General features: G+C 42.5%; 1 protein-coding gene across 8 annotated transcripts in view; it reads left to right on the forward strand.

The window, feature by feature from the left end:
• The window catches only part of baz2ba (bromodomain adjacent to zinc finger domain, 2Ba), a 64,095-nt gene that overhangs the window by 17,447 nt on the left and 24,663 nt on the right, over positions 1-21,985 (forward strand). For all 8 annotated transcript variants that reach the window (XM_070916195.1, XM_070916278.1, XM_070916509.1 and 5 more), the window contains exons 3-5: positions 17,147-17,329; positions 21,127-21,318; positions 21,403-21,564. In XM_070916195.1, the coding sequence (XP_070772296.1) occupies positions 17,149-17,329; positions 21,127-21,318; positions 21,403-21,564 (535 nt within the window). In that variant the 5' untranslated portion in view covers positions 17,147-17,148. The remainder of the gene's footprint in view (positions 1-17,146; positions 17,330-21,126; positions 21,319-21,402; positions 21,565-21,985) is intronic.

Genomic DNA, 21,985 nt, shown 5'->3' on the forward strand with positions numbered 1-21,985 from the left:
CCTGCCTCCCTCCCCTCCTGCCTCTCTCTCTCTCTCTCTCTCTCTCCCTCCCTCCCCCTGGCTGTCTTTCAGAGGCGTGTGAATCCCTCAGCCCCTGTCGCGTCTCTCTGCCCCAACAGACACTCCCATAATGCACAGCGCTGATGGTTGCACAGTGATATCAGCCATGCAGAGGAAAGGGAGGGCCGCTGCCTAGACACATACACACTCAAAATGTGTGTGTGTGTGTGTGTGTGTGTGTGTGTGTGTGTGTGTGTGTGTGAGTAACTGAAAGTGTGTGTTTGTTTGTGAGTGGGAGACAATGAACATATACGTATGTGCGTATATGAGAGGAAAAGAAACGTGTGTGTTTGTGTGTGTGTGTGTGTGTGTGTGTGTGTGTGTGTGTGTGTGTACAGCGTCAGCAAGGCGTGAGCCGTGTAGAGGTGACATCAAGGTGAACACGGCGTGCAGAATGCTCCGCCGACTCGGGAGGCAGCAAATGGCTCTGTGGCAGATGGAGTCTTTGTCAGGGAAGAAAAATGGCAGCTCAAGAGCGTCAGAGAGACACCCCCCCAACCCCTCACCCCCCCACTCTCTCTCACTCTCTCTCACACACACACACACACACACACATATACACACTTATACACACACCACTTTCTGTCTCTCTCTACCTCTGTCTTTTTTTTGCACAGCTGGTCACACACATGCATAGATGCAATACATGCATGTACACCACACACATATACACAAAGACAAATGCACATACACATATTGACCCCCCCCCCCCCCACTCCTTAGTGAGCTGGGCTGGCGGGCGGTGACCTTCCCCTGCTCGGAGGGTTCCCTGGCTGTTTGATCAATTATCCCTCTCCCATTGTTTACCAGGAAGCAGGAGTAGAGAGGAGTGGAGAGAAGGCTCAAAATGGCCACTGTCAGGTGGAGGGATCCATTTCCCTGCCAGCGTGGGGGTGGGGGTTAGGGAGAGAAAGGGAGAGAAAGAGAGACCAGAGCTGTGAAGCATGCTTAGAGGGAAGGGAGGAGCATCGTTCCCTGGCAGCTGGGATGATATGACATTATATTGAAGGTAAAGCTCTGACAGTGGTTACCATTTGTGATGCTGGACATCATCTGTTAAAAGGTGGTAGTTAGATCCCTAAACTTTTGACAATCAAACATTAGTTGTCTATATTTAAATCCCAAAAGAGCATATTTTCCCTGCTCATAATGCATAAATCACTCCTGTATGAATATGAAATATATTGTCATGTCCGTGCAATGCTGCTTACACACACATGTATGCATAATGCCACAGTACTGCAGGTACACTTCCTATTTTTAGCATGGAGAAGTGAGGGTGGGGGTACATACTCTAAAGGTCAGGTGGCAGAGAGAAAAAAACGAGTGGGAACAAATGATGCACTAAGCGAATGACACTCTGAGGTCCTGCTTTAATATGTATGTATCGCAGGTTGATGGCTGATTTCATTAGCGCCTCTCATTGTTATGCATAGATTGTCCTCCTGCAGCAAAATGAATATTGTATTCACACGCGCGCACACACTCACCCTCATACACACATACAACAAACCGCGTTTTCTAGGGAATACTGTATGTTTGGATCTTGCAGAGGGCTTGAAGAAAAGGTTGATGTTTCCACAGGCTGTTATCTGTGTCGGCTATAATTAAAACAATTTACAGCGCTGTCATTTTAACACAGGTTTTTGGCGCTGCTGTGAACAATTCTTGTCAGGTAGTTGGTGTGATTATTTAGGGGTCCTTGTTGATATAAGAGTGAATTATTTCCAAAGCAGCCAAGAAAGGCTATCTTTGTATAAATTACTTGAGCGGAATAAGTCATGTTGCGTCTGAGGGTTCAGATTACGTCACTTCAGTTTACCTAAATCTGTGTGTGTGTGTGTGTGTGTGAAAGAGCAAGAGAGAGGGATACAGAAGAACATGTTGAGTGCACAGCCATTAGTGACTATATGTGTTTATGTGACTATATGCTCATCCTTGCACACAGATACATATGGTGAGTGCGTGAAAATGCCTGACCGCTTCTTTCTAATCCTCCATGATGACTGTGTTTCAGCAGGAATTCCAGTCCTTAGTGGGACATGAGCAAATGTTCTGTGCGAGATATTAATAGCTATTGTGGGCGGAAAAGGAAAAAAAAAAAGCTTCTGCATTTTTCCATATGTTTTGTAAGGAAACAGTCCAGATGGATTATCTCTTGGTCTGGAGCTTTCTCTTGCCTCAACCAGCTCAAATCTAAGTGCCGTTGAACTTGCCAGAGACACACACACACACACACACACACACACAGCAATGTGCTCACACTCCTCCCGTCTGAAGTACAACAGGCTATTACTGATTAACATGTCTAAACTCAGCCAGTTCAAAAAGCCACTCTAATTCCTTTCCCATCTTGCTCTCATATGAATCATGAATGACGTGACAGTCTTTCTTCCTTACATACCTCACGTTCCTCGCAGTCACAGAGATATGTTTGTCGCCTTTCTATTTGTTGCCTGAGAAACCATGTTGGCTTGTCTTCTCACATTTCACACTTGGTTTCATCCCCTTAACCCCTAACGCTCAGCCTGGATGGGCTGCCTGACCTCTTGAGTCATGGATGTTAGACTCATTGGCATCACAAGGGCCAGAGTTGGGCTTTATTTTGCCCAGTGATTGTAAGCAGAGACGGGAGCAAACTTTCTTGGATCAAAGTTAAAAATAAATAAATCCACCAGCACTCTTCACACCGGACAATTTGTCATGTTTCTGTTACTGATTTTAATTTCAAAGCTATTTGTTTGCTGCTTTTTTGATTAGTTCTTTGGATTTGGACTTCTTTACCAACACAATTTCATAGTCCTTGTGAACCTCATGGTGTCTAGTTTTTGTAGATTCAACAAGTAGTAGTAGTAGTAGTCAAAGACCTAGACAATGGCCTTGTGCCTTTAATGCGGAAAGACAAAGCAAAACACCCACACTCACTCCTTCTCTCCTGAGTTGGCACACACACACACACACATACACACACACGTATACACATAGACACATTATGTGGTGTGACAAGACGTCACATATTCGGAGTTTCACAGCAGGCTGGCATTCCAGGACAGCAAAGAAGAGATAATGTCAGTGCGCTGCTGGTTAACTCACTGTTTTATCCTGTTTCTGGGCCACAAAGCGTGAAGGGTGTCTGTTTATGACACACACACACACACACACACACACACACACACACACACATGCATACCAAGCACACGCACATCACTTACACAGACCACTTTGCCTCTCCCAGCCTGTTAGACGACAGCGGCTAAAAACAAACACAAGTGACAAAAGATGCCCATAGACTTGGCTGCCAGCATAGACAAACGCTACGCTCTTGTGTGGATGCATCTGAGTTTTCTTTTTTATGACACATGGTTTCTGGAACCAGGAAGTGTGCCACACTGGCTGACAGGATGTAGGATGGTGTTGTGCTGGTGTTTGAATTATGCTTTTAGAGGTCACAGTCCCCTAAAATAGCTTTTTTTAGTATATTATTGTGCAACACATCTACTTAAAGTGCAGGTTTTGTGAGCGTGTTGATTCTACATAACCCAGTGCGTCTATATTTAAATGAAGAAATCATGAAATTCACCTAGTCAGCAGCGGAAAAAAAGAGCTTCCTCTCCTAACCGCCCACACTGCTTTCAGCCTTGTTGTGACTTGTTTGTCTGTCGTTGGAGGATTTCGGCTTCTTCCAGAACAATTGCACTTAAATACCCTCAGCTCCAGAGGAGTTGGTAACACAGCAACAGAACAGAGCTAAAAACACAAAAATAAGAGTGGAGCCTGTGAGACGGAAACTGGAAAATACTCCCTTTCCCACCACGATGTAGCCCCTCTCTGTATGCATGTCAGGTGCATGCATGCTATTGTTGCTTTCATCACTGGCGTGTGTTGTCGTGTGCAGCTGTTTGCTCTCCAGTTAGTGTACTGTGTAGTGAGTTAGTGGAGTTACGGGAGTGTGGAACTTCTCTTCAGTCTGAGCTTCTCTCTGATTTATTCTTAACATCTGTCTTTGGCAGGTGTGTGGAACCACAAGGTCCTCTCTCTGAGCCTGTGATGTAGCTATCATTGCGGGCAGTGTGTGTGTGTGCATTTGTGCAAAACAACAGAGAGGGCCTTCCTCCACCCCCTCCTTGGGATGAGTCATATTTGAGCCCTGTGTAATCCAAGCCTGTGTTTCATGTGTGTGAACAGACAGACCCTGAGCAGTGGTCTTGGTCCTGACTCCCTCTGGGGCAGTGAGTGGGTGAAACATGGCTATCAACAACAGGACCAGGCAGCTTCGGTTTCAACCTCACCACACAAGGAATCCACTCGTTGTGACATAGGCACAGATACACACACCAAACACAAGCATAGAGCCAAAGCTATTATTCTTTTCCCTCCTTAAATAATATCAGGTAACAACAAGCTTTGTGATTGGTTCAACTATAAGGAAGTTTTAGGATCCAGAGGATGGGCCAGTGGATATGGTTTCACATGAAAAGATAGTGTGACACAACAGTGACGCCCAGTCTAACCCAGGTAACTCTGTGTGAGTGTGTGTGTGTATCCACCTGTGGAAGTGTGATTGCAGTGCAGTTATGTCAAGACTGGGTTTGACACAGTCAACAATGGAGGCTCAAATATTTTGACTTTTTACATGAAATCACCCAGGGGAAGTGTGGTGACACAGGAAATAGGGCTATGTCACAGGAAAAAAGGAGCTCAATTTTGTGGATATTCTGCACAGCATTTCAAAGCACCCCACCGCTGGTGTGACAAACTCTTTTAAAGGCACAGCTGGACTTTTAAAAGGGTCTTCTACATTTGCCCCCAGGGGGGGAAAAATGTCCTGGATAGAGCAGCAGAAAGGTGATACTGGCAAAATGGTAGAGTAAAGCTGTTTCCCATTATGGCACTCATTTATTATCTTTTTATCCTGTATGCAAGGGCAAAAGTATCATATTTTATCACATGTTGAACTGCAGAGAATAAAAATCGTTTCTCATCCATGTAAAATGAAGTTGAAATTTAGGTTTTTCAGCTCCTGACTGTGAAAAAAAGTCCAAGCAGATGTAATATACTGTATGTGTTGCTGGATATATCCTGCCCTGATTTTGTCAGTTGACAATGATAAAAAGGTATGCAGGGGCACAGAAACAAGAACACAAAGATTGGACAATGACATTTTTACTTTGTGAACGTCATTCACTGAATCTTTTGGGACCAGCTTTTTCTCAGAACTGCTTTGAATCAGATGTCGCAATAACAGAGCAAAAAGAAAAAAAGAACAAATCTTGTGAAAGTAACATTATGCATGCCTCCAGGCAAACTGTGGTGACCACCATGTTGTACACTTCTGGTCTTAATCTCAGCTCACTGAATTGTGGATTTCCTTGACCTGGTCTCATTTTAAGCCTAGTCAGAGACTCTTTAAACACACACACACACACACACACACACACACACACACACACACACAGTGGTCCTGTGTTTGTGTCATACAGTTAAGTTTCTTATTATTTTTGTGGCACTTATCAAATCTTCAAATTTTACAGTTAGTTGACAAAGATCTCAAAGTATAAAAATACAGAAGTATTTTGATTTGGTTCACTTGAAGGATTTCAACATGTTTATCCTTTTCATTTTCCCACCCTTCCCTGCATGTGTGTGTGTGTGTATGGCCCATAAAAAAACCAATTCAACACACGTCCTACTTTTCTGGCACAATCAAAGTACAAAAAAAGCTACTTAAACAAATATTTTAACAAGTGCATGGATCAGTGAAGCTCAAAGTTAAACTGATTAATAGTGGCCTGTTTATCATTCCTGATGCATGCTGAATTGGCATTTTGCTTTAATTTGTTACCTAAACATTTGGAAACAAGTGAAAGTGGCTTTGCTCTAGTTACATGCTTGCCAGCTGTGAGCATTTTGGCAAGTTACACTATTGCAACAAATTTTTTCCACTGTCATAAAAACAGAATACACTAATCTTTCAGCAACAGAATTTATTAACGCAATTACAGACTTGCATTTGTTGTATGTTGTTGTATTTGGGTTGTCCCAATGCTTTTGTGGTCCAAGATAATATCAAGTATCCACAACATCTGTGGTTTAATTCTGACTGGGGACCTTTGTTGCATGTCACCCCTCCAAAAAAAGTTCTATGTTGTTAGTTTTGTAGTCTTATAAATCCAGACAAAAGCGGCTTTTATCCTGTGACTATAGGCCACTTTTATTGTTTGGCCATTTGAAATATGACTTCAACTTAACTGCGTGTTATATTTCAGGGTTTGCTGTGACTTCGAGTAATGCAAAAAAGAATAGCAAGATCATGCATTAGGGAGTTATTCTACAAGGATTTACTGGTAATTATGTTATGGTTCATATTAGGGCTGCAACTTACGATCATTTTCATTATCGATTAATCTCCCAGTTATTTTCCTGATTAATCAATTAATCATTTGGTTAGAATGTCAGAAAAATGCCTAGAAGGCCAAGGAGCCTGGGCCATTATGGGGTGTTATCTTGCTGTTAGTTCAAATTCAAGCTTTCAGCTTTATCTTCAGGTCCTAACTTCACTGACGCATACAAACAACTGTTAAACTAATCACACAGGGCCATTGGTCAGGCCCTAAAGCTACTTTGGTCAGTCTGGAAATGTGCAGCTCAATACTGACTTAATGAAAACCTTACAGTCACTTACCCAACAAATCAACATGTAGATGCTTGCCAGTGCTGCTGTGGAGTCTGAAAGGGGACACACAGAACAAGTCTGCCTAATGTATGCAGTTGTTGTGTTGAAGGATAGTCGTCACACATTGCATGAGCTCAGAGTCGGGGAGTACCACAGACGTGTATTGGCAAGTTTATAAAAAAAGTGATGAAATTGTTGAAGATTTGCTCTTGACACTGCCTTCCTCCCCTACTTTCCATCTGGAGTGGCAGAGTGGGAGTGAATGGCAGGCTTTGTTTGTCTTGAATGATCTGCTCAGTTCATCACTAAAGGTTGAACAGATTTACTAACTGTCACAGATAGTTTACAGACTAATCTGAGATATTTCATTATAAAACCTATGCAAATACTACTATTTTCTCTCGTCTCTGCTTTGGCTGCATTTTGTGATTCTTGTGTAATATGGATGTAAATTAGTGCCTGATATTGCGGCTTATGTGTTTGTGTGTTTATGTTTGCGCGTGTATGTGTGAACGTGTCTGTGTGCGTGGGCATGCGCATGCATGTGTATGTGTGGTTTTTGTAACAGTACAAAGATGTCCCAAGGGTTTTTTCCCCTTTTCTCATTACAAATGCTAATGTCACATTAATGAAATCGGCTTAGTTTAAGGTTTATAGCGTAGCCTACATTGAGAGATTTGGCCTCGACACTTCCCACATATTTCAAGTTGAATCACATTTTTTCCTTTGGGCATACTATTCTGAGTTACTCTAAAATGTACTGGCCCTGAGTGAAACTTTTGGGGGAAAAGTTTAGAGCATGGTTGCCAAGCTTTGTCATCGTTGTAAATTGTCGGGCCACAGGCTGCCGGCTGCCCAGCTTCCGAAGACGACTGTTAACTTAGCTGCAGCAGTAATGGCTTCAATGAGGGGCTGGCTAATCTAAACATTGTGTTAATGTGCTAGGCTAGCAGTGGTTTGTAGAGTCACAAGCTGTTAATCATTGCTCAACGGAGAGCTTGTCAGGCACAACAACATACCAGAGAGTTAATCATGTTTATAGATGCTGGGTTTTTTATGCAGAGGACATATTTAACAGCTGGGTTTCTAACCATTAGGCCTTTCCAGTAAGCACGTACAGTAATATCAGCAGACATGATTCCAAGGGTCACATAAAGATGTGAGAAAACAACTGCTCTCAAATGTACACGTCTGAATACATTGTTTCACCACCTCGAATAAAAATGTAGGGTGTTTAGATTGCCTGTCAAAACAGGTAGAAAATATTATTCCAGAAAAACCTGCAATTTAAAAATGAACCCCAATGATCTGCATTTTTTTCCTAATTTTTCTGCCATTTATGCCTTTTAGCCATCAATCTTTCTCTCGCTTGAGTGTGATGATGGGTAGCAGTTTCTAACCTTTCATTGGTGTTTTACATCTTGCTTCAGTTTGCCATTTTTTTGAAATACTAAAGACATTTAAAGCTTAAACAGAGAGTAAGAAGAAGAGATTGTTCTCTGTAATTAAAAGCCAATTTTGTAAAATTGATTAGATTATGCTAATCAAGGGAGATAATATCTTAAAAGCAGTGTGAGGAAGGGAGATAGAGGGAGTGTGAAGAGTGGAAAGGAGTGACAGTCCAGCCGCCATTACAAGCTGCTGATTTCTGCAGAGTGCTTCATAAAATGTCAGAGCGCTTCTCCCTGAGCAAGACACTGAAAAATGGCAGCGCTGTGATGTGCTGGCACCTCACCTGCTGCACTGTGTGTGTGTGTGTGTGTGTGTGTGTGTGTGTGTGTGTGTGTGTGTGTGTGAGAGCGAGAGGAAGAGAGAGTATCAGTGTGTGTACATTTGTGCAAGTGTGTGCTTGTCTGTGTGCACATGCCTGTATGTGTGTTTTTACATCTGTGCGTGTGTGTATGTGTGTGTGTGTGCGTGAGTGTGTGTCCACGCTGGCCTCCCTCCCATGTTGCAGTGAAGCAGAACAGAGTGGCTGACTGCCCGCTGCTTTGCCTCCCTCTCTGTCAATACAACACTATTCTCTTCCAGCCAGTCATTTTCACATGTTTAACATTAAGTAAAGCAGCCGTTTGAACAGAGGAATACAAGTGATTGACATATTGAGTTTAATGCTGGTGGATTTTCTCTCATCAGAGCTTGTGTTGCCAGATTGTTGTTCTGAAACTACTCAATAGCTTTTAAGACCTTCATCTGATTTCTGAGTATTCGAACACACGTGCAACGCTGTGGATTGTATAAAAGCTTAACATGTTTTCTGTTTACTGCCTGATGTTAAGCTCAATGTTTACCTTCATTTGCCTTTTAGCATTTGTCTGTTTGTGTTGAACAGAAAGCCTGGGTCCTTTAATGAAGCCATTACGTGCAGGTGTTATTAATGTTGATGTCAACAAAAGCATGAAAGAACAGAAAGGGTAAAGAGAGGAGAGACTGGGCGGTAGAAAGGTGTTAAGGTGGGGGGTTGCAGAAGAGACAATAAACACAGCATCAAGCCGGAGATGTGAGCAGCCTTTTCATTTAGCAATGTTAACAGCTGAATGCGATAACTGTATAGCAAGTTGCAGGAACCAGGGAACCCAACTGATACCATGAGCCAATCATAATTCTACATTTTGTATGTGTTTAGTACCACTGGGAAGAGCAAATATGACTTCAACTAAACTTAAAATATGAATCGATTATCAAAATAGATGCAGATACATTTTTTTTGATCGACTAATCATGTCTTGTAATATGGGAAGGTGTTGTTTTTTTGGTCAATTTTGTCTTACATATGTGTAAACAAGTATGTGTAGGTACTATGATTCATGCCAAGAGAGTTTTTAGTTTCACTGTATTCTATCAGGAGGGCATTACAGTGAATTATTACAAACTATATTACATGGCAAAGGTTAAAAAAAGATCAGATACTTTTGTTCACGACAGTTTGGTCAGTGAGTAGGGAATATGGCTACTGAAGAGTTGTGTGGCAGAGTGGAGATTATGTGCGCCAGGAACAGTATCAACCCAGGCTCTTGTAACTGGTGGTCATGAATAAGCTATTTCTGCCATCACACCACTTATCTGAATTCTGTCACATTTGCACAGTGATACCAGTTGTCTCCTGCAGGTAAAGTTTCAGCTGAACAGAACTGACTCTCAATGGTTTCCTCCCATGGAAATGGACAGAAGGGGCTCCACCGATAGCTCAAGCAAGGCTTGCCGCTCTCTGGCTATTCCATTGTTCTGTCACTGTCAGTTTGTTTTGCCATTTGACATGCATGTCATTTGCATTATGCATATCTGGAGTACTGCGCTCATTCTCTCTCCCCCTGTCTCTCCCCCACCGCCCCTCTCTCTTTTTCCTTGATATTCCCTGATAACTGATGCTATTTCCTGTTATTCAGTTTGATGTATTTTTGTATTTCCTGCATTTATTTAAACATTTGCAGAATGTGGGATATCTTACTTAGATTTAAACAGGAAATCACACTCAACGATAATAATCCATGGTTTATATCAGTGTGTAATTTTATATGAATGCATTGAAACTTGATATGAGCACAACATCATACACTATAAATAAATAATATTATTTAAAATATTTATTCATATAGAAAAGTACTTTTTTTCTGTTCAATTGTAGTCGTTTCAGGAATCTTACAATAAAATACATTTGATCAAGTCAGGCCATCATTCAGAGCACGCAGTGGTACAGTTTGTTATCATATAAATAGCTCTAAGCAAAACATTTTCAGTATTAATGTAGTTAGATTACATCATTATTTCCTTTAATACCTTTGGATATTTTGGATTTCTGGTTACAGTAACTCAATCTGAGAGAGAGCACAGTGCAAACTTGACATACAGGTGTCTATTGAGACGCAAGAAAGAAGACTTATGTCCAAAATAAAATGTTTACAGTTGAAACACATTCAGTGATTGTTGCTTTAAAGCATCAGTTGTCTGTAGCTCGCCTGTTCTGCATGAATCTTACTGTACATGTTTTTTTCTCTAGACTGGAAACACAAACCTATTGCAGTTAGTATTACAGCAATTACAGTATTATCGTGCTGCTAACTTGGGCAGTGTCACTGAAAGTAATGGGAGATAATTAAAAATGCATTTTCAGTTGACTTAGTCCTGCAACATTTTGCAAACGTCTGCAAATGTCTTATTAAATACTGGAGACTTTTAGCTACTGTATTTAATATGTATGGTGTGTTTTGTGAAGCAAGTTGTGCACCTAGTATCTAAGCTCAATGTTTAAGGCCTCAGGGTACATTTTTTGCAAATCATCAGTTTTGCTCTTTGCATTGAGTTACGTACAATGAAGCCCTGTTGTGAAAATTGGACTTGAGCAAATGTAAAATACAACAGTCTGTAATCTAAATGGTAATTAACCTTAACAGGCATTGGTTTACCACTCACCCGGCCACCAATGCATGTGGTGAGTGAGTGTGTGTGTGTGTATATACATGTGTATGGGTGTATGTGTTTTTCTATGAAGCACCAAGATGGTGTTATTCTGTGCTTCCAAACTGCTCCAAAGTCATTATGGACTCTTGTAGACACATGCAGCCAGTGGCGAGCAGATCTGGTTCAGTCTGCAGAAAAACTGTAATGAGCAGTGAGACTGGCAGATGAGTGTGAGTGGCTAGCAGAGGGAGAAGGGCAGATACATCAGGGATGATTGCTTGATGCACACTTCTGGTTTTCTGATGTGAAGACCCTGCTAGGTTACCATGGGGAGAATAATTAGCTTTGGCTGGATGCAGATGCGAATGAGCATAAGAGATGGGAATTTTCTTATTGAGCTGACTTTATGATACTTAGAATGGTGCATATGGGTGTGCTTGTGTGCACACAGATACACATACACACACAAACTCAAACTCACGCACACAGACACACACTCACTACCGGCTCATTCTCTTCTATTTATGGCCAGGAAATGGGAGTAGTGCTATGTCTGGTTGAGCTGAGTAACACTATTCTGTCACACATAGGTTTGACATCAAACACAACTGACAAGCCTATCCTATTCCTCTCCACCGAGTCATCACCATGTCCCAAAATCACATTATTGTCACTGGGAACCCAGCAGAGACGGATGGTGAGTAGGGGTGTTGATTCCAGCCTTTGGCATCTACAGTATGCTTGAAAAGGCAAATAAAGCCATTTGGCAAGAGCTGATTTCATGTCATTTCAAAAATATACAGAATGCGTGTGGCATGCCATTTGGTTTTATATTTTATCTAAAGCCTCTTACAGCAACATGGATACGCGTGTGTGTGTGTTTTACGAGAGGGCCCAGTGAATGCTCAAGCTGGAAACTCTTCAATGCTAACGCTATGCTCTACCATTTGCGACACACAGTACCATATCATTACCTTTTTGCCCTGGCAGGCAGTAAGCAGCTCTAGCGTGGTAAGCTCCAGTGTTACATGGAGGCAGGCAGGCAGGCAGTGGTGTGGTTGTAATAAGACCTGTGGCCAGCACCACTGCCAAGGCTAGCTGAGGCGGGGTGAGAGATGGTGCCCATCCCCTACATGCCCTGCTCTGCCATCTGTCACTGGGCAGGAGCAGAGCCGAGGGAGGGGTCTGAGTCACCCTAGTTGTTGTCACCTAGACAGGCCACACTGGGGCATGCTGTCTCTTTGTGCTCCATTCAGGTCTTGGCTCAATCCATTGTCAGTTTTGCAGTTCTGCAAATACCCCATTTAATATCTTGATTCAGTGATTCACTGTAGTTTTTTTATTTCATGAATTCACTTCATTATGGTCTTTTTCCAAAGTTACATGAAGTTTCGTTCCCTGGTTCCAGCTTCTCAATTGTGAGAATTTGGTATTATTCTTTATCTTGTGTGATAACAAACTGAATATCTTTTGGACAAAGAAGCAGTTTGATGACATCACTTTGGGCTTTAACAAATTGTGAAGGACATTTTTCACAAATTTTGGACATTCTATTTAATAAATCATATTATTTCTGTTATGGCCTTTCAGATTCTGCAACCAGTGGTGTGGCATGATATCACACAGTCCATGCTGTCTCTTTAAATGTTCTCTGAGTTGATGTTTGACTCTGGACAAAGGTTGTCACTTAATTTTTGCCAAGACGCCTGGTTATGTCATTTCCTGGCTGACGGTGTGCGTGCAGGGAGGGGAGGGATGGAGGGAGGAGAAAAGGGGTCAAGCAAGCTTGTGCGTGCGCTCTGCTATAAGCAAGATGATCTCGCTCAGTTAGTCTTCATTGCCAACAAGCATGCAAAGTACAAACATCCACATCCATATGCACATGTCGTGCCTACAAAAACACACACCCACACGAACATATACAAATACAAAGAGAGATGGGAAGTTCAAACAGTGAGCGTGAGCAACAGCTATACAAGGTCAGAAATAAAAGATGTTCTTGCTGATTCAGAGTCAATGATCTCACTTTCACAAACACGACTGCAACAGAAAGTACCTTTCTGTGTGTGTGTGACACGTGTGCAGTGCCTTTCAGTAATGAGTGATTCATGAGAACTGACAGTTTGTCACCAGGTAACAAGAGGAGCTTGTGGATACTGGACAGTATTATCAGTATTATCAATTCTCAGAAAGAACCTCATTATTTACTGGAAATGGTGACATAAAAACAAGTCAATATGTTTGTTTGGAGCAATACAGAAAAAAACTAAGTGTAAAAAAAGCAGTGACTCCCATACACTGATTAAACAAGAAGTGCTAATGGTGGATTACTCATTCGATCCTCTTCTTTACCAGCAACCTTCATCATGACACACTTGCTATGTTGACATTTCTCTTGTTAGCTGCTCGGAGCAGGACACAGCTAAATAGAGGTCTGTGTTTGACACAGTAGCGGATCACAATAAAAGGCGGGGAGTAAGAGATCCAGAGGACGGAGTGAATGTTGCGGAAGCAGCGATGATACAGTCTTTGTCGGCTGCGGTAAGAAGAAAAAAGAAAGAGAGCTGGGAGCCACCGTGTGTCTTTGAATGGGGTCAGGGCATCATGGGGAATAATGCATTTCCCTTCTCTTGCGCCAGGCGCTCCTTCCATTACGGCTGGAGAAGAGACATTGTGTCCACACTCTGATTACCACTGATCCATGCTGATGACTCTGTTGGCGGATTATCTCAGTTAGTATCAGCCATCTGTTACTGTGTGTACGTGTGTGTTTTTGTGTGTGTGTGTGTGTGTGTGTGTGTGTGTGTGTGTGTGTGTGTGTTGAAGGGGCGAGGAGGAAAGGGGCAGGAGTGAGACACACAGGGGGTTGAATAGTTTGAGGCTGTGACACACACACACACACTTCTATAGGCACATGTATTGGCAGTCTTTTGTAAAACCGCTGCACGCGTAACCAAGCACCATTACATGCACGCAACACAGACATACAGTACCACAAACAAATGCATGATGTAAGGCCACATACCAAGCAGCATAGGCCATTACACCACCACCAAATGCACGCACTCTATCTCTCCTTTATACAATTCTGCCCTCCTTTCAGATGATACTGACATGTGAAGGCTCCTATATGAAGGCCACATGCAATCATAAAACCGCAGAGCTGTTTATAGCTACACTATCTCCTGAAGAGCCGCTGCATCCAACCACTATTAGCTGCATGCGTTGACAGCTGGGTGCTGTGGTGTATTTGTGGACGTGACTCTGGATCCGGCGCTGGAACACATCTTATAAATCATAGTTCACACATTAGCATAAATTCTGCCTCTCCTTGCATCTGCGGGACCTGCTGTTTCTGGTTTCACCGCTCCGTGTTGATTGGTTGGTGTTGTTCAAGTCAAATTGATTTAGCCGTTCACGGAGATTATAACGCTCGCCTTATACCGTCACTGTGGTGTGCCGTTAATTACCTATAAAATCAAGCTAATTCTGATGCTAAATCCATTTTAATTTCTCATAATTAAGTCAGGATTGGATCCTTAAATACCTTGGCGCTCCATTATTGTTGCAATCATTGTTGTGGCTGTGCATTTGGTGGTACATTGCTGAGCTCAATCTTATTATTGTTATTAGATTTAATTGCACTAAGTGATCAGTTTGTAGTTGTCGGAGGAAGATGGACTTGCCTCGTAGTCGTTTTTTCCCCCGCTGTCCTTTCTCTCTCCATCTCTCATCCCAGAAAGAGGCCCTTTGAGAGATTGTGAGAGATGAGAGGAGATGAGGGGGAGGGTAGCTCTGCTTTACACCTCTGCAAAGGAGGGATTGCTTTTTTGTTGTTTGTTAGGGGGGAAATCAATTCTGTTCACATCATCACGTTTTGACAAGGCGAGACATTAAGTGCAGATATTGAGAAACGACAGGAATGGTTTACAGCCTGTCCTTCATCTTCTCCACTCTTTTCCTTTCTTCAGTTTTTTTACCCTCCACAACAAAATCAGAGTGTATTGTCTTGCTTATCCTTCTCGCCTTTCAATGTTTCTATCTCTTTTTCTCTCCCTCTTTCTCTGTTTTTTACTTCTGAAAAGGTAGGGAATGATCCGCTTCACTTACCAGCTGACACCACATAAGCTTGTTCGTCCTCTGAGACACGAGCCTTTTGTTTTCATGTGCATTATGATAATTATGAAGGGCCACAGCTCCTCTCCATTTTCATCACACCTCTAATGATACTTACATTTTTGATAGGAGCAACCACTGAAAAATCACTCTTTTTTTTTATCTCGTGAAGATAAAAAAGTCCAGTTTTTTTTTTTACCCTAACCTGACATTTAAAGGGTGACAGCCGAAGTGAAGGAGCACAGAGTGTGACAGCCATTCATGCAACAAAATGTGGCAGAGAGGAAACAGTTTTTTGTTAAGATTACAATAAAACACTTCATCTTCACTCAGCCAGTAATGTATTCTTGTAACTAATATGTAGCTTTCATTTATTTCCCGCTCGGGCTGATAATTTGGCTCTTTAACCCGCATCTTGTCACCTTGCATGAGAGGCCATTCAAAGGACCTTTGACCTTGGTCATAATTACACAACCACCATCTTTTCACTGCAGCAATAGCAGTCATGGCTGCCCAAGTCCGATGGCACACCAGCCTCCTCCCCGTGGACTGCAGCAGGTTTTCTTGTCATCCTCGCCTCTCGCTCTCCCTCTCTCCCTCTCCCACTCTCCCTCTCTCTTGTCAGTGTTGCTCCTGGCGAAAGGCTGATACTTGATATTCAGAGGATAGCAGCTTTTGTCTCAGAGATTTAATCAGTGGCTCTGCTCCCACTGCAGAGGAGAGAGGGAGGGAGGGTGGCGGAGGGGTGGCAGGAGAGAGGGAAGGAAAGAGAGATGGAGGCAGAGACTGTTTATGTGTAATGACACAATAACAAAGCCTGCCTGTAAAACACAATCTGCAAACTGTGCTTTTGAAGGGGATTTTCAGTCCTGGATTAGTGTCAGGCAGAGGGATATGGAAAAGGAGAAGAGAGAAAAAGAGTCAGGTTGATGTGATAGACAGGGGAGGTGATTTTGTGTGTGTGTCTGTCTGCAGTGGGGGTTGAATTGTGTGAAGTGTGCATTCACGTGTGTTATGTGTGTGTGTGCAAATTCATGTGTTTTGAAACTGTTTTGTATTTATTTAGCTGCACAAGTTAGCAGCTGTGTGGGCACAGCCACATTGTGTTCTCAGTTGTAAGCAAAAGGGGATTAAAGTTGAATAATGTAAGAAAACATTTGGCCGCAGAATGGCCAAATGTTTCTTGTGAGGGTTTATGTTGTTGGATGGTTGATAATGGCTGACATGATGGCTCAGTCAGACTGATAATGGAAAGCTACCGTGTTGGTTAATGCACCCATCATCTAACAGCCTCTCCATTTAGTTCTAGTTCCGACTGAAAGGAGCAATGTTGTCTTTAAAGGCCTCAAAGAGCTCTTAAATTTAAATGACATTATTTTTCATCAAGAAGGTGTAAAGGGATCCTGGTTGTCAAACTCAGGTGTGTGTGTGTGTGTGTGTGTGTGTGTGTTTGCACATGTGTGCTCCTGTGTGTCTGAGGGAGAGAGAATGTCAAAGAAAAGTGAAAATGTGTTATTTTTTGTTAACCTCTGTCATTCCAAACATCCCATTTCAACCTCAGCAGATCTCTCGCATCAAAATGTAAAACTTGCTTTGCTGTCCGGTATCAGAGTCCTCAAAGATGTCATCGTCCTTACTACCCTATATAGAATCAATGGAGGCTGGGAGCCAGTGAGCATGGCTAAATAGAAATATTGTTCAGGGGAAGTGAGATGTGAAAGGAAAAGTGTCAGGAGATGTGTGTGTGCGTGTGTGTGTGTGTGTGCGTGCGCTTGCTTGAACATGTTGTGTAGGTGTGACAGTATGCATTTGTGTGTATGTGTTTAAGCGTGTGTTTGTGAGTGTTCGGGTGGGTGTGTTTTGCTATTGTAACCCTGCTGATTGGATTGTGTTTGACAGATATGGAGTCTGGAGAGCGGCTGGCCTCCCCTGCGCCCACCCTGTCTGCTGCTCGCACCTCCTCCCCTGCGGCCTCTTCCTCCTCCTCCTCCTCTTCTTCCTCTTCATCATCCCCTGCTCCCCACTCTAAGAGCAGCCTGGCCCCGAGCCCCTCAGCACTGGGATCCACCCTCAGCACCTCTGGTAAGAAACACTTTTTCTCCCTCTGTCGATCTTCTGTCTCTCAAAAAACTGTGTACAGAAGAAAGAAGCGCCTGCACACATTGCAAAGAGTTTCCACGTAACCATAAAAACATGCCAAATGTGGTCATCTTCATGTCTCGATAGCATTCAGAATCCTTCAGAACTCCTCCTTTCTTTACCATGAAAAATGAGTTTCCTCCAGTATTAATTATACAGTTATTTTGCAGCCTGTGTGAATACACCTCTCTCCCAGCTACAAAGATTTTTTTTCCTGACAGCTTGGGTTGCAATTGAAAAGCTGCTGCATTAATGAATCCCAAACAATTAGGGGGCTCTTTTGTGTGAGAAACACACACATGCTTCGCCATGTCTCCTGACAACCTTCAGCTCTCTGGCTCCAGCTGCCTCAGAGTCAGGCTCAGCACGACACTGTGCATGCATGTGTGTGTGTGTGTGTGTGTGTGTGTGTGAGAGAGAGAGAGAGAGAGAGCGAGAGAGAGAGAGAGAGGAGAGAGAGAGAGAGAGCCTCTGCCTGCATGATTTAACATTTGTCAGCCACTCAGTGTCTAGTCAGCCCTGTCCGGCATCCAGCCTCCTTTCTATGTATTGGTCAAAGCCATTAGGCAAAGACGAGTGTGTGTATTTGGTGTGAGTGTGTGTGTGTGTGTGTGTGTGTGTGTGTGTGTGAGTGTGTATGTGTATCTCTGTGTGTTTTTCAAATATCCCTTGTGAGAGCGAGTGAATCATTTGCTCATACTCTTTTTCTCCTCATTTCTTAATGTCTTGCTGTTTTTTCATAGGCCTATTACACACACACACACACACACACACACACACATAAACCAAGATTGCACTGAGCAGGGAATAGCATATCCAGCTTTCTCTATGATTGTTGTGTTTTCTCTCTGTTACGAGAAGAGGAAGAAGGAGAGGGCAAAATAAAGCCCCTTGTTTTGTCCTCCATCTCCTCAGTGTTGCCCCAAAGAAGAAGCCATTAGGAGCGTCTCCTCCTTATGCATTATACATCCCTCTTATCCCTCTGTGCCATTACGTGTGCTCAGATTTTCTAGATAAGCGATTTTGGACTGAGCGTCAAATGAAATGCTGAGAGGCAGGCTGTTAGCTCTGAACTTCTGCTGCGCTTTGTGGGAAACAAAGCAAGCCAATTCGTTTTCATTTCATACAATACCTTGTTCATTTGTTTGGACTGTAACTCAAGCACATAGACGTATACGCAAAGAAGCCAAAAGAGTTAAAGTCATCTCCTTCGCTTTCCCAGATCCAAGTATCATAATTAAAAGGAAAAACATTCTCAACCCAAACAACAATAATTGTGTCAAGTGTCTTGTGTAAGCAGGTAACACCAGTAATTATGTATTGCAGAGATATAGTGTCATCACAGACTGTGCAGGCATTGATTCAAGGTCTTTTGCCAATGTGCCAATAAGAAAAAGAATATGAAGAACATAAAAATGAGCATGGACTCTGTTTATACGTGTGTGTGTGTGTGCGCGCGCGCGCGTGTGTCATTGATGAGGATATCACTTGGAGAATAAAAGCTGATCGGCGCTTGTAGCACTCTCTTCTTCGGGGATCAACTCACGGATGCAATTAACTTAAATCTGTCTGTGGAAATTTGATTGACTGCAACAAACAACAAATTAATCCCCCTTCGGCAGCATCCAAACATGAAAAAAGCAGGCGGTGCAGTTTGTCAGAGTGGAGGAAGGATTGAAACAGAATGAAAAAGAGGGCGAGGGAGCGAGAGAGAGAAAGAGAGACACAGAGTGAGGAAGAGAGAGTAGGTAATCCTAGGTATGTCATTCCTCTGCTTCTGTCTTGCTTCAAATTTTTAGATTTAATTATTCGCCTTCTGGAAGCCTGCATTAATATTGAAAAGGCGTTTGCAGATGCCTAGAAAGGAGAGGGGTGCGTGGGGGAGAGGTGGGCACCCCAGGCGTAAGTGAATGCTGTGGCTGGCCTTTCTGGGGGTTGCATTGCAGTCGTTTATCTTCGTATCCGCTAGCTGACGCTGGCAAGGCGGGCTCTACATATTCAGCATATTCTAATGACATTCAAAAGGCAGATTTTGCTGTCTTGTGGTAGAGAGGGGCCTTGAAGCCAACACAAAGGGCTATACTCTCACACTGCCGGCATGCTGGTAAAGCTTCGTTTCCCCCCACAAAACCACAAACAGTGTGATTCTCACTTAAAAATAGTCTCTGAGATGCATCTGCAGAATCATGTTCATTTATAGCCTTTTGGTATAGAGTACACATAACTGGCCGTACTGCGTCTCCTTCTGGATAATTAGATCCCAGACTGCATTAGTGTGCTCCAGTGTCACTCTGTTATATATTTCTGTGGTGTGTGCAAGTGTATGGTAGTTTGACATTTTCATCTGCACTGTGTACAACACTTTCCTTTTCTTCAGTCATCACTTTTTTTGCATGTGTATTACCTGACTTATGCGGAGGCATCAAGCAGGCTTGCTTTCCTTTTCTGGAATAGAAATTGAATTTGCATGAAATATGCTCACACCAAATTGCATCTGACTCTGGGAGGAGGTAATACGTGGCAGTCGCCCCTGCCAGAAATGATTGTGCTCAGGAAAACGTTAGACGATGATGATGTTGATGAAGTATTCTTCTGTGCTGAAATTGAATGCCAAAAGGATAGAAGGAGGTTAGCTTTTTACACCGTATACACTCACTTCTTTTCTCACCGACAATATCCAGCCTTTGTCACAGTGCAGCATATTCTGACACTCAGTCTAAACTGAAGAAATATCAATACACAAATATCTGTATGCTGAAATTGGATTATGACAAAATGCTCTATAATTTAAATGTGAATGTTTTACTGTATAGACATAAGCATCATGCTGAAGCAATAGCCTGTCATGCTCGGAAACAGTACGGCTGCCTTTTAAAATGATGTGCAGTGCGCACTCAGTCAAAGCTAAATCTGTTAAGTCAAAGTTAATTCTCACACAAATAGAAGACGGTGGTTCTGTACTTAATTCTTCTACAATAAGAAGAGACACCTTACAAAACTGTTTAAATCTTTTTACACCTTGTCTCAATGAGGTAATTTGAGAACAATGTTCTTGGTCTACACAAATAAACATATACAACACTAACAAAAGGGGAATTAATTGTGCTAAAGGTGCAATAAACAATTATCATATCAGCTGTGCACTAATGTCAAAATTGGATTTTATGGAAAAAATATTTGATAGAGTCAGGGGGTCACATTTAGTCAGAAGTGAGTATTTTAGACAAAAAGTAAAATAAGTCATTAGGTCAAAGCAGAATTCACCTCCTGTATGGCATTCATCTTTTAATCCTGCGATATAGGACTGTTTAGTTAGTATCTGAAACTGAAACAGTAGCTTGAAACAACAAAATGCCATTAGATACTAACAACTATCAACAAGAAAATGTGCAATCTCAAAATATACACAAATCAGAATCCTATTTACTGTCAAAGAAGCAGGTCTTCATTTTTTATGTTTTGATTTGGTGGAATTTCAAAGGCGGAAATGTAAAAAATACTACACACAGCATAATTTCCCCTTTTACAGGACAATGTTTTTACAGAACAGAAGATATTGTGTGTTTATTGAAACTGAATAAGTCAAAAGTTGAGTGCACATCACCACTTGTTGCTTTGTATCATTGGCCAGTGTGTTGTTGTTGTTGTTGTTGTTGTTGTTGTTGTTATATACAACTATCTGTTATGGATTGCATTTGAAAACATTTGAACACGTCCTCCTTGGTTTGGATCTATCTCAGGCCGTCTGTTTGGAGCAGCAGGAGAGCAGCCCTTCATTGGCTCAACATTGTCAAGTGCCTTCCCTCTGGTCAACCACCCAGCCTTCGGAGCCATCTACACTGCCGGAGCAGGCAGGCCTGAGTTTGGAGGCCTAGGTTCCCTGGGCATGTCAGCTGCTCTGGCTGCTCACCCCCAGCTAGGAGCCCTCTCTGGTAAGATGGAGACTTTTTTGAATTTTGGGCAGCAATCCGATAAATGGGAGTGCATCTTTAATTCTCTCCTCTTCTCTCCAACAGAGTGGTGGCGAGCTGCTGAAGCCCATGGACGGGGAGCTGCTGCCTTTCTCCCCTCTTTCATCGGCTTCCCTCCATTCTTCACCCCCCACATTCAGCCCAACCACAGCGTCAGTCCTGTTCAGATCAGGATGCCTGGCAAGAATAGTCATGCCCCTCCTAAAGGTACAGTACTCATCTAGGAGACCCATTCATTGATTCTCACAGTTTCATGTTGCGTACATGGAAAATTGGTTATTATAATAGAATTATAGCAGGAGAGTAGCAGGTAACATTTCCATTTGTTTTAAATTAAACATTATCACATCTATATAATTCTCCACATTGCCTTATTATGTGAGTGTTGAATTATGTGAATTAATGAATTACTTTTCGAAGTGGTAATGGCACTTTGCACTGAAAATAAACAACCTATCCTCTATCTTTCCTGCCATCTCTATCTGTGTGTCTTCTTCTTCCACAACCTAAATCCACTTTGTCCTATGATGAGATTTCTCCTTTTCAAGACAGATTTAATGACTTTCAGTCCTCACTTAGTGATTCTGTCAACCTCGCTCTCCCCCTCTTTCCCTCGTGTTCCCTCTCG

This window comes from Enoplosus armatus, chromosome 1, assembly GCF_043641665.1.
Source record: "Enoplosus armatus isolate fEnoArm2 chromosome 1, fEnoArm2.hap1, whole genome shotgun sequence".
In the NCBI taxonomy this organism is placed as follows: domain Eukaryota; kingdom Metazoa; phylum Chordata; class Actinopteri; order Centrarchiformes; family Enoplosidae; genus Enoplosus; species Enoplosus armatus.